Source organism: Nilaparvata lugens, chromosome 5 (genome assembly GCF_014356525.2).
Source record: "Nilaparvata lugens isolate BPH chromosome 5, ASM1435652v1, whole genome shotgun sequence".
In the NCBI taxonomy this organism is placed as follows: Eukaryota; Metazoa; Arthropoda; class Insecta; order Hemiptera; family Delphacidae; genus Nilaparvata; species Nilaparvata lugens.
The window spans coordinates 69,717,253-69,728,879 of NC_052508.1; the positions used below are offsets into that span (position 1 = coordinate 69,717,253).

Here is an 11,627-nt window from a genome sequence, read left to right on the forward strand (position 1 = left end):
ATCGCTACCACAGCGCACACCGCCATGTGGAAGTATCAGTGCCACTGCCATGCCTGCCAATGCATTTCATATGCGCTGCGTTTGTGGTACCACAGATGGAAAATAATCGCTACCACAGCGCGCAACGCCATGTGGAAGTATCAGTGCCACTGCCATGCCGACTCGTTCTATCAAACCACGCCTGTAAACGGCTCTGTTGCATCGATCACAAAGTGACGACTCTAGCAGCTATAACAATTACTAAGGAATTGGACCTACAACATATATTATACCGGGTGACCCAGAATAACGGGAACATTCGAAAACGCCATAAAACATTAGTGGGAAGGGCACAAATTATTTTATTCAAACTAATGTAGAGTTCAAGATTTGCCATTTGAGAATTAATAACATCCATCACTTTTTGACAATTAATTCTCCAAGATGACTTCCTCCTACACGAATACACTCTTGAAATCTGTGTTGAGATTCCTGAACGATTGCTGCAACATTTCAGCTGGGATATTGTTAATTTTATTTTGAATTGTCTGTTATCAATTATTCAACCACAGCTATTGGTCAAGTTGTGGAAACGTTTGATTTGAAATAGCTCCACAAACGGAAAGTCGCAGGTGGACACATCATGGGACCAGGAAATGCAGATGTAGCAGCGAACAATGATTTCAATAGTGTATTCGTTCATCTTGAAGGAGTAATTGTCAAAAAGTGATAGTTGTTATTCATAATTCTTAAATGGCAAATCTTGAACTTTACATTAGTTTGAATAAGATCATTTGTTCCCTTCCCACTAATGTTTTATGGTGATTTTAAATGTTTTCGTTATTCTGTGTCACTCTGTACTCTCATTTAATTCTTAAATGGCAAATCTTGAGCTTTAATTAGTTTGAATAAAATCATTTTTGTCCTTGTCACTAATGTTTCATGGCGTTTTTAAATGTTTCCGTTATTCTGTGTCACTCTGTACAAACATTGGAGGTGAGCTTTCATCGAATATTATTATACACTATATTCAATGCTACCATATACGTATATACTATATTTATTGCCACCAAACACGTATAAACTATATCATGTTCACATATACGTATATGCGCCACTAATAGAGCCAGAGAAATTCAAGATAACGATATAAATTCATTAGACGGGGATAGAGAGGAGCACGAACGAACAAAGAGACAGGCATTCATAAACACATTCTTTGTGGAAGCGTCAAAAGCCAAGCACTGCTTCAGTAAATCAGCAGTTATAGTGTTGAAAGCTTTAGGAGGCTGGGATGGAAATCAGTGGTAGGGGGTGAAAAACGTTGGTAGAGTAGTGGGAATATGAGGGAGAGGAGTGGAAATCAGTCATGGAAGGGTGGGAATCGGTGGTAGAGAGGTGGAAATCTGAGTTTAAGGGGTAGGAATCGGTGTAAGGGTGGTGGAAATCGGAGTTTAAGGGGTAGAAATCGTAGGCAGCGGGGTGGAAATCAGAGAGGAGCTGGTAGGGTGAGTTAGTTACCCCTCACACCCTGAGTCGTATTCAGATGTCTTTTCGCGTCGCACTGATCCATCAATCACTTAACACTAGAATTCCCCCGAACAATAATCTTGAGGAGGGTTGGCTTTATGTTTCTGATGAAGTGCGCTACGAAAACTTGCGGCAGACAATTGGAAGAATTGGCACGTGAAGGGAGTGAGAGAGAGTGAGAGTGTGTGTGAATGAGAGAGAAAGGTTGAAAGAGAGCTGATGCAAACTCGGTGACATTGTTGAGTAGCTGTGATGACTCACTAAGGTGTAAATCGATTGTAAATGGAGTGATTGACTAATTAGTTGGGGACTGAGATGGTGGTTTGTAAAGGAACAGTCTTGTTTTCAATCGCGAATCAGTTTGAAAGTTATATGTGGTAGATTATGAGATTCCAATCAAAATGTAGGCCTACTCTCAATTATATTCCTGTGGAATGATACAATTTCTCATTCTCATCTTATTAGAGCGAGAATTATCAAAGGAAAATTAATTTATCTTGTTCATGTTGATAGAACAATGATACCAATTTAAATTTAATAATACCATTTTAAATAAATTTCTCCATTGAATTGATTGGGGTGGAGAGGACCGACAGGAACAGCCCAAAACTGTTCCTCCACGAGTTTGATTGATATTATTTTGAAAATTCATATTATGTATTATCAGCTCATAGATCTTGAACTAGTTTTACATCTCAACATGGAATAAGCAAATTAATAACCCGAATGATTACTGACCGAAAGCAGTGGGATCTATGTTTTAACTCGGATTTTCTTTCGTTTGTCTGTAAGTATGTATGTATGTAACACATTTACGGCCAAACACGTTGATAGAATTCTATGAGATTGGGCAGGAGTATACCATTTTCAACAGCTCGTCGATGTATTTACAAGGTTTTTCGAAATTTCGCATTTTAAGGATAATATGAAGAAGAACTGCACTTCATACTCCGATATCACTATAAATATAATCTACTCTGAAGATAGGATCTATCAGACTATAGAATTATTCATAATCAATCAGCTGTGTAATCAGACAAGTGGATTATTCATTGCATGCATTACACAGATGTCTGGAGAAGCCGGTGAACAGGTAACACCAGATACTTGTGGATGAGAAAACTGCTTGAGGTCTTCTGTTCACAGAACTATTAGTGATAAAAAATTATTCGAAGAAGAAACGAAAAATGAAATTAATGTCGAAGAAGAAACGTACTGTATTTCATTGCTGTTACTGGACTATTGTTAGTCATTTTAAGAGATTTTGACTTTTCTATTTGGTATTGTTTAGAAAATGTGAGATTTTATGCCGTTGCGTGTCCAGATTGTTTTAAGTGATTTGCGAAGTTTGCAAAGTCAGGAATGTTTCTTCTCATTGAATATAATCTCTAATTGCGACACATCGAATCAACTTCAAACCTTATGGATCAGTGAAAGCAGAGAGAGAAGATATAAGAGATATGATGTATGAGATACAATATAACTTATATTTTATCACTGGTGAAAGTTTGCGAGGTCCGGTCCGTTGTATCCACTGTTCCAATCAATCTAGAGCTCTAAACCAGACCTAGAATATCAATTTGGACATTTTCATAATATTGGCATGTGGAAACTTGACTAGAAATTGACGATTGATTGGATTCTTGAATCCGAACTGGTATTTTTATGAGAAGTTAATTGGGATTTTCCATTTTGCAGCCCTCCCTCAAGAGCCTCCGCAAATCTCGGGAGAACAGAAGGTGTATCAAGTTGGTGACGTAATCAATTTGAACTGCACGTCGGCTCAGTCATTCCCGCCAGCCCGGTTACGTTGGTACGTCAACGACATTCAGGTAGGACTCCTTTCATTCAAACAAATCTTGATTCCAGAATTCCAAATTCAAAATTCCATATAATATAATATATAATATATAATATATAATATATAATATATAATATATAATATATAATAATAATATATAATATATAATATATAATATATATATATAATATATAATATATAATATATTGTCAAATTCTACATTAGGGAACGGTTCTACAACATTGATAGTGACTAAGTCAAAAATTCAAAATTCAGATTCAATTAATGAAATAAAAACACACATTAAATACATTTAAAAATTTATCTAGTCTTACTTTGTGAATGAATGTTGGGGTTTGAATGTGTGTGATTGTTGTCTGTGCTTACCATTGTTTGGCCGTGACAAGTAATAAATTGAATTGAATTATGGTTAATTAAAAACTAAAAATGCCACTTAATTCTATGATCTGCAAGTTTTCAGTATTGGAGACTTTTGATTCCACTGTTTTTTGGTTCATTCAACTTCAATTCCATCTGTGATATGAACTTATTTTTTTCAATGATTTAGACTATATTATATAAATATTGTAGTAACATTTGTAATGTATTTATGATGTGATGTTTATGACTTGTGTTAATATTGTATTATATACGATGCATAACATGTAAAATAAAATTGAATTGAATTGAATTGAACATATATTGTCAAATTCTACATCATGGAACGATTCTACAACCTTGACAGGGACTCAGTCAGATTCAATTGTATCAGCACTAACAACAACTTTGACTGAACTAACCTTTGAAGTTCAGCTTGGTTGAACGTTCCCCTTATTCGTACTGTAAGATGTAAACAAAGATGATCAAAACAATATCAAATTACTTATTACTATACGCTTTACAGCGGATATCTGTAGAACAGGGAAAAAAAAAGTATTTCAATCTCCTGGATTCAACTACAGAAACTGCTTGGAATTGGCTGGAATTAACTGATAACTGGTACTAAAGCTACAATATAAGCTTTTCATGATTGTTTCAACAATATGTTGTTGCTTATCAAGTAGATGAGAACTTATACTGTTAACAATTTGCTTCAAGATTTAGTAAACATTACAATAAATTGATGGATCAATAGAAATAAGAAGGGAAATTTCTTATAAAGTAGATGAGAAGTTATACTGTTATCAATTTGCTTCAGGATTTAGTAAAAATCACAATTGACTGATCAATAGAAATAAGAAGGGAAATTTCTTTGTATCCCTTTTTCAAGACTATATAACCACATTTATTCATGCAGCAGTAGAGAGTATAAAATGTAAGAAGAACATTCTCCATTCTTGAGTTTCATACTTCTTTTATTTTATTCTCTCTTTGCGCACATGTTTTAATGACTTAGCAATTGAGTTCCGGATATAGTTTATCTAGTTTTTATCTGATTACTATCTGAAAGAAACTCCAGCCTATTTGAAACACAAATCCAGCCATATGAGTTTTAAAACCTCTTCAATAAAGTTTTATAACCATTTACAGTACCACCAAATATTCGAGATTCGACGCTCAGGAAGTTTGAGTTAAGAATAATTAAGAATTAAGAATGTTTTCAATAAAAATTGTTTTTATAGAGTAGATGAATATTTCAATGTTAACATGGATCTCTATCTAGAGTTTTAGGTAATTCCTAATTTATTATGTTTGATGTATGATATCTTAAGGTGCTTATAGATATACGCACGGCGGACATGAGCAATTCACTTTTAATCAGCTGATGCCAAGCTTTTAATATCTGTATCTTACCTTTTCTGTAAAATTACAGATATAGTCAGCTTATTAAAAGTGAATTGCTCATGTTCGCGGCGCATGTATCTGTACGCACCTTAATATAGTTTGTAATATTGACGTGGCCAATACAAATTGTAGAGTGTTTGTCTGTGGCAATAAATTGATTTGATTTGATGGGATGTTTGATTCAAGTTCGCTTTCTCCAAAAATTGTTCAACTATTAAACCCGTTCAATAATTGTATGGTCACATAAATAAATATCATCATAATGTGTTTCATTTCAGTCAGATGATACACTAGAATTTGAGTTCAACTTTCTCGACTTGTGTGCCTTTCTTTCTAGCATAACTTAAGTAAGGTTCGCTTTCTCAAAAAATTTAAACTCAAAAATTAAATGCCAACTTACACCATGATTACGGGTTCCGTAATAAAAAGTGACCCTTTGAGATATAGATGTGTGGCTTGAATAATAATGATGAATACTGAGGATGATGCCCACATAAGCTCTTGGGCTTGTGCGTGAGTAATGAGTGATGATGATGAGAGATGACGATTACTTTTTAGGTAGTCGGGACCGACAGCTTATCGTCTCCTCCGAAAGACGGGGTGGCCGAGATTGTGCTTCAAGGTGTTTTTCAAGGCTGTTATCGGTTCAGGGTTCTTCTCTCTGTTCTCATAGTATTTTTATTCCTATCTTAGGTTGGCACCAACTGTTGATGTCGGTTTAATCTCAGTGCTGATGTAAAATAAACTTGGAGATTAATAGCATAGAGAAACAATGGCATAAGTAGATAGCCCATGGTATAGGGCGTTTATGTCGCAACTTTTACTGTTAACTCAAGATGATAGTCCACGTAGTTCTTTCCTGTGAAGCTTTTTGACGCTGGTAGTCTCTCATATTGTGCCGTTCATACTCTCTTACCCGGTCAAAACAGTAAAAATCGACAATAATCGACTGTAATCGGCTTGAGATACCAGTAAAATTTGCGACATAAACGCCCTATACCATGAGATATCTACTTATGCTATTGTTTATGTATGTTAATAATGATTTAGAGATTAAGATGGTGGTTTCAAGGCTTCCATCGATTCAAGGTTCTCCTCTCAGTTCTCATAGCATCTTTATATCTATTCTAGGTTGGTTCCGACTACGAAACAGTGCTCCAACCACCGCATCCTTACAGTCTGCTGACAACAGTGGCCGGACTACGTCTGCGCGTAGCAGCTGGCCACTTTTCGGACGGCGGACGTCTGCAGGTGCGGTGTGTGGCCACCATCTCGACGGGGGGCGGCTCTGCCCCCGGGCCCCCTCCAGCCCCCGCTCCAGCCCCCGTGCAACAGCATCGGTTGGCCCCCCTTGCCTCCACACACCAACCGCCTCTTATCGACTACAACAAGGAGGCGCTTTTTCTTGGTTAGTACCACCAAAATATCTACAAAGACTGAATATTGTCAAAAATTGAATCCCAGTCGAGCCTATATTTCACGACCTGAATATTGTAATCAGGAACATTAAAAACGAAACATTATCCACGTATAATCTATAATTTTCAAGTTTAGATTTTAGAAATGCACACATACATATTGGATCTTTCCAATATAAATTGAGTCATATTGAAAATTTTGTGGAAGTGAAGACATTAAAACATAACCTTATTTCAAACTTTGTATTCTTCACCAAATTCATAAGAGAAATAGCACAAGGTAACCTTATTTCCCTTTCTCGATCATTCCGATGCTATCTTAATCAACGAGCAATAACAATAATAGTATACAGAAAATTGTTTATTAATAGCAAAAGAACAAATCCCAAGAAATGTTACATCAATCTACCAATTTTGAAATAGATGTGTTTCAAAACATCAAAGTACTCCCTATTCAGTTATGAGATGATAAATATGAGTATGGGAGTTTCATGTTGACGAGTATAATATCAACTTTGAGAAAAGAATAAATGCATGTCAGTTTAGGAAAATCTACAATATACTCATAATTTATTGAGATAATGAATTGTAGATAATAATAATTATTTATTTATTTATTCGTGGATTCGTGGACAGAATCACAAATCATATAAATATGATTAGGAAGGAACAACAGGCTTGGCCCAAATCTATTCCATTCCCAAATTTTGATAAATTAATTAATAAAATGTCCATAGGTTATGTTTCTACAGTAAAACGTTCAAATTCAATTTTCGTCCAAATATGCTTAACATTTTGAATTTAGAGAAATTAAAACAGTGATTATGATCAATTTGTGAGCTGAATATAGTCTGAATATTGATTGTCTTCATTCTTCATGGCTACTTTTGATATAAATAAAAATATATATTTCAGTACCCATTTAAATTATTTTGTCACAACATTTTTCGGACATTGATGCCATTTTCAAGACTTGAAACCACTAGAATACTACTCGACTTCAATTGGCAATTTTTAAGACTTGAAAATGACATTAATGTCCGAAAAATGTTGTGACAGAATAATTTAAAAGGGTACTGAGATTTATATTTTTATCTATCTGAATATTGATGTATGTTCAATCAGGAACATTACAAAGAAGACATTCCTTTTGCTGCGAAATACAATTTCTTTGGTGAGTACTGTCTGTCTTGTTCGCGGGCTCAAATTATAAAGTCATTCATTTTTCCGACCTTCCGAGAAATATTCTAATGCCCGATCTTTTCTACTGAAACGAGTTCCACTCAGCCACCAAGTCGTTACCTGTAGCACGGAGTTGAGAACACGAGATGTGAATCCAAGTAGAGAACAAGTCTTTTTGGTTTCTGTAGTCAACTCTAATATTGAAAAGAGAGAATTCCTTTGTGTTGAGCGAGTATTCTCATATTACCAAGAAAGGCAGCTTATGATAATCTCTGAACAGGAGTGCAATCTCATTTGATTTTCAGTGAGGTATCAGAATTCTCAGCCTTCCGCCTTTCCTGTCGCCTTTAACAAGACTAGAGCAGGGAACTGTTCTCTCAGCTAATCTTATCATTCTTCTTTCTAGGTCCAAATCTTAAGACAGCTCAATCCTAGATTTGAACTCCAGATTGAACAATTTGTATTCCTTGAAATATAAATCCGATATCAATGTAGACCACCAATGTGGAATTATGTCACTAATATAGACCTTATGAAATAGTTCAACATCAATCATATCCTATTTATATATTAAGAGAGCAATTTCTGTGTATGGCTACCTGGATATGTATGTCCAACGGATCTCGAAAACAGCTGTAACGATTTTCACGAAATTTGAAACATAGTGGGTTTATGATATAAAAATTCGATTGCACTAAGTCTCATACCTGAGAAAACTCGCTGAAGGACATGAAAAGGATGATAATTATTCATCCTTGGAAAAACAGATGATAATTTCGTCGTCTGTCGATAACAGAAGATGCGAGTGCCTGTATGGAAGAGAGACAGAATTATGTTCAGCTATTCAACTATATGCAATCAATCAGCTTATTCACGAGGAATACTAATCTAGAAATTTTAATCGACTTGATCAAAATAATCTGATTTGTTGACATGACATGGTATATCATTCTAAATTAGAGTATTTCATAATTATTAAAGTCAATTTATCATTTTACAGTTTTGAGTGATTAGTGAGTGTTATTTTTTTATTCAATTTGGTTTGTAAACAATCTAAACTGGAACTTCTCTATGTTTTCAAATGTCTGGATTTGGAATTGAACCTGAATTCAAGTGTATGGAACATAACTAACTTTCTGAACTATTTATAGTGTATAAATCAAAATTCGGGGAAGAAACAGTTTTGGGCTGTGTCTGTTTGTCCTTCCCCAATCATTTTCAAGAATTGTGTTCTGTTTATCAACAGTTTGTAAATGAAAAACGAGAGAAGCTCGGTGCCCCGATATTTAACATTATTGTGATATTAAAGTTTTTAAATCCTGTATACAGATACTCAATCGGAGAAATAATGTCAGCTGTTAGTTTAAACCCCGTATGAAACACATTATTATTAATGCAACCATATCTACAAGTAAGCGAGGTTTAGCGTTAAACGTGGTGCTATCATATGGCCCCAAGTCAGAAGGAATGATGAGACAGCGTGGATTCTATTGTAAGTTTATCTTTATGGCCAGTTGGACTACTATCTACCGGTGAAAGATGACACTACTTGCGAAGATCCAACTACGGTAGGCCTACTTCAACTCTTCGACCAATCACAGGCGACTATCTCTGCTGTGACCACTCCTCTCGAATACCATTGGTCGACACCACAATCAACAGCGCCATTTTGTATCAGGGCATGGAAATTGCAAGCCATATCAATTCTCGAGAATGACAGTGTGAGCAAAACAACAGCCATTTGAATAGCTGCAATTCAAATATAATATTTCATTCATCTAGAGAAAAATTCTCCATGATTCAATGAATCTTACTAACTCACTACTTTATAACTTGTTTGATATACAATCATCGTATTATTTACTTTTTATTACCATCGTTCCCTCCAAACATATGCGTGAACCCTAAAATAATTTACCTTCCGGAAGTCGCGCCCTACTCAATCACACGAGCATATGATGTAATTTTTACAACATCCAAATTTGTATGTGTTATGTACTCTTTTTACTGTCAAAACATATGAATAAATTGTATAATTAGTATTTCCATCTCATTGAATTATTTTATGCCTATGAACATTTGCATGATTACCTTTTCGTAGCCACAATAAGGTACACCAAGCAAAGCCAACAATTCTGTCTTATTGGTTCGTTGGCAGTCTCTTTCCCTATCATATGCACTGTCTATCATATGCACTGTCTATCTTATGCACTGCCTATCATATGCACTACTTATACACTGTGGCGACTAAATGACACCTAACGACTGAACCATTGCTCGGTTGATTCTGCAACTCAGTGGACTGATGGGGGGAAAGTTTTCGAATGCATAGGTGACTCATTCACTGACACCACCCCATTCAATAGTTTTGTGCAGCAAAAAAACTGACACTTGTACTTTCTACAACAGCAAGACTGCCGGAAGGTTAATATTTATTTATTAGAACAGTCACAAACACGATATTTGGAAAGAGAAACAGGCAATTGCCCAAAACTTCTTCAATTCCTTGATTTTGGCACATAAATAGTCCAAAGTGAGGTTAAGTTTAAAATTTCTGTTTTCACCAAATATTGTAAAGAATATTAATTTTATCATGAATCACAACCATCCTCCAAGTATCTCAATAAACATGGACTAATAGAACAACAAATACAAATTTACTATGAATATGTACTTAAAAAATTCGACAATAGAACCAGTTCTATTTGATTAATGATTTTCCCTTTTATTTTACAGTTACTGGCTCAGGCAGAAGAGAAACGGCGCAAGTTGTACTTCTGGCCACAGCAACGCTCCTATCATGGCTAGTAACGTGACTATAGAGCTGTTGGTGAATGACGAACAAACTATATTCATGAATGAACTTGCTTATATTCAGGTGAACGAGTGAAAAATGTGTGTGCGTGTGAATGCTGTATGAATCGGACCGGATCGGATTATCTCTTCAGTTGTGAATGACTGGCTCCGAATTTCAAACAATTCTGTGAAAAATGATTAACTTTTTATACCTCCCATTTCTTGATAGATAATAAGCTTACTATTTTAAGGAAACATATGTGAAAATCGTGATTGTCCTACTGGGGACTTTTGAATTGTTACTGTTGTAGACATAAAAATAAATGGAATGACTTTCGATTGTGTGTCGTTGAGAACTAAATTATTGCAATAATATCCTATTATCGTTTTCTGAGTATATTTTTCAAATCAAATTTTATTTCGCCACAACAGATATAATAATCCTCAATACAAAGTTGGAAAAAAACATATTGATCAATATTTAAATATACATGAAAAACAACTTTGTCAAAACAAAATAACATGTTTGGCGCTGCCTGCAAAACTGAAGTTATCAAATTTTCAAATTGAGTAGAGAAAACTAGAAGATTGGAACTAGTAGCTTCAATTCCATTGTACGCAGTGTGTTACGGTTTTGTCAAAATGGTCTTGATATGAAAGATAATTATCTTATAGATATCTCTTTCAGGCTAAACGTGTTTCATGGAACTGATGGCCTTCAAGCACTACCTCCGTAAACAAAGCCATAGTGCATTCGTGTGATTTCAGCACAGGTAGGGCTCCAACACCAATAAAAATGTGTTGATTTCAGCTGATCTATATCAGCTAGTGTTTTATTGGTGTAGGAGCCCTACCTATTCTGACGGAAATTTTCTGTATTATTGTTGAATAAAATGAATATTCTATTCCAATAAAAAAATAATATTCTATTCTATTCTATTCTAATGTTACCAAGTTCAACTTGTCATGCACTATGGCTTTGTTTACGGAGGTAGTGCTTCAAGCAGTTATCAACTATAACGATTTTTTCTATTCTATGATTCACAAGTTTTCAAATTAATCTCGTAGATATGAAAAAAATAGTTTCCTCTTCGGATTGAATAGAACACATAATATAATAACTTGTTAGTTCGAGT

The 11,627-nt window shown here is 35.0% G+C and overlaps 1 protein-coding gene across 1 annotated transcript in view; it reads left to right on the forward strand.

The window, feature by feature from the left end:
• LOC111061006 overlaps nucleotides 1–10,830 on the forward strand; it is a 253,961-nt gene extending 243,131 nt beyond the window's left edge. The window contains exons 5-7 of the mRNA XM_039429182.1: nucleotides 3,208–3,341; nucleotides 6,227–6,503; nucleotides 10,432–10,830. Coding sequence (XP_039285116.1) covers nucleotides 3,208–3,341; nucleotides 6,227–6,503; nucleotides 10,432–10,511 — 491 coding nt within the window. The 3' untranslated portion in view covers nucleotides 10,512–10,830. The remainder of the gene's footprint in view (nucleotides 1–3,207; nucleotides 3,342–6,226; nucleotides 6,504–10,431) is intronic.
• The last annotated feature ends 797 nt before the right edge of the window (nucleotides 10,831–11,627 follow it).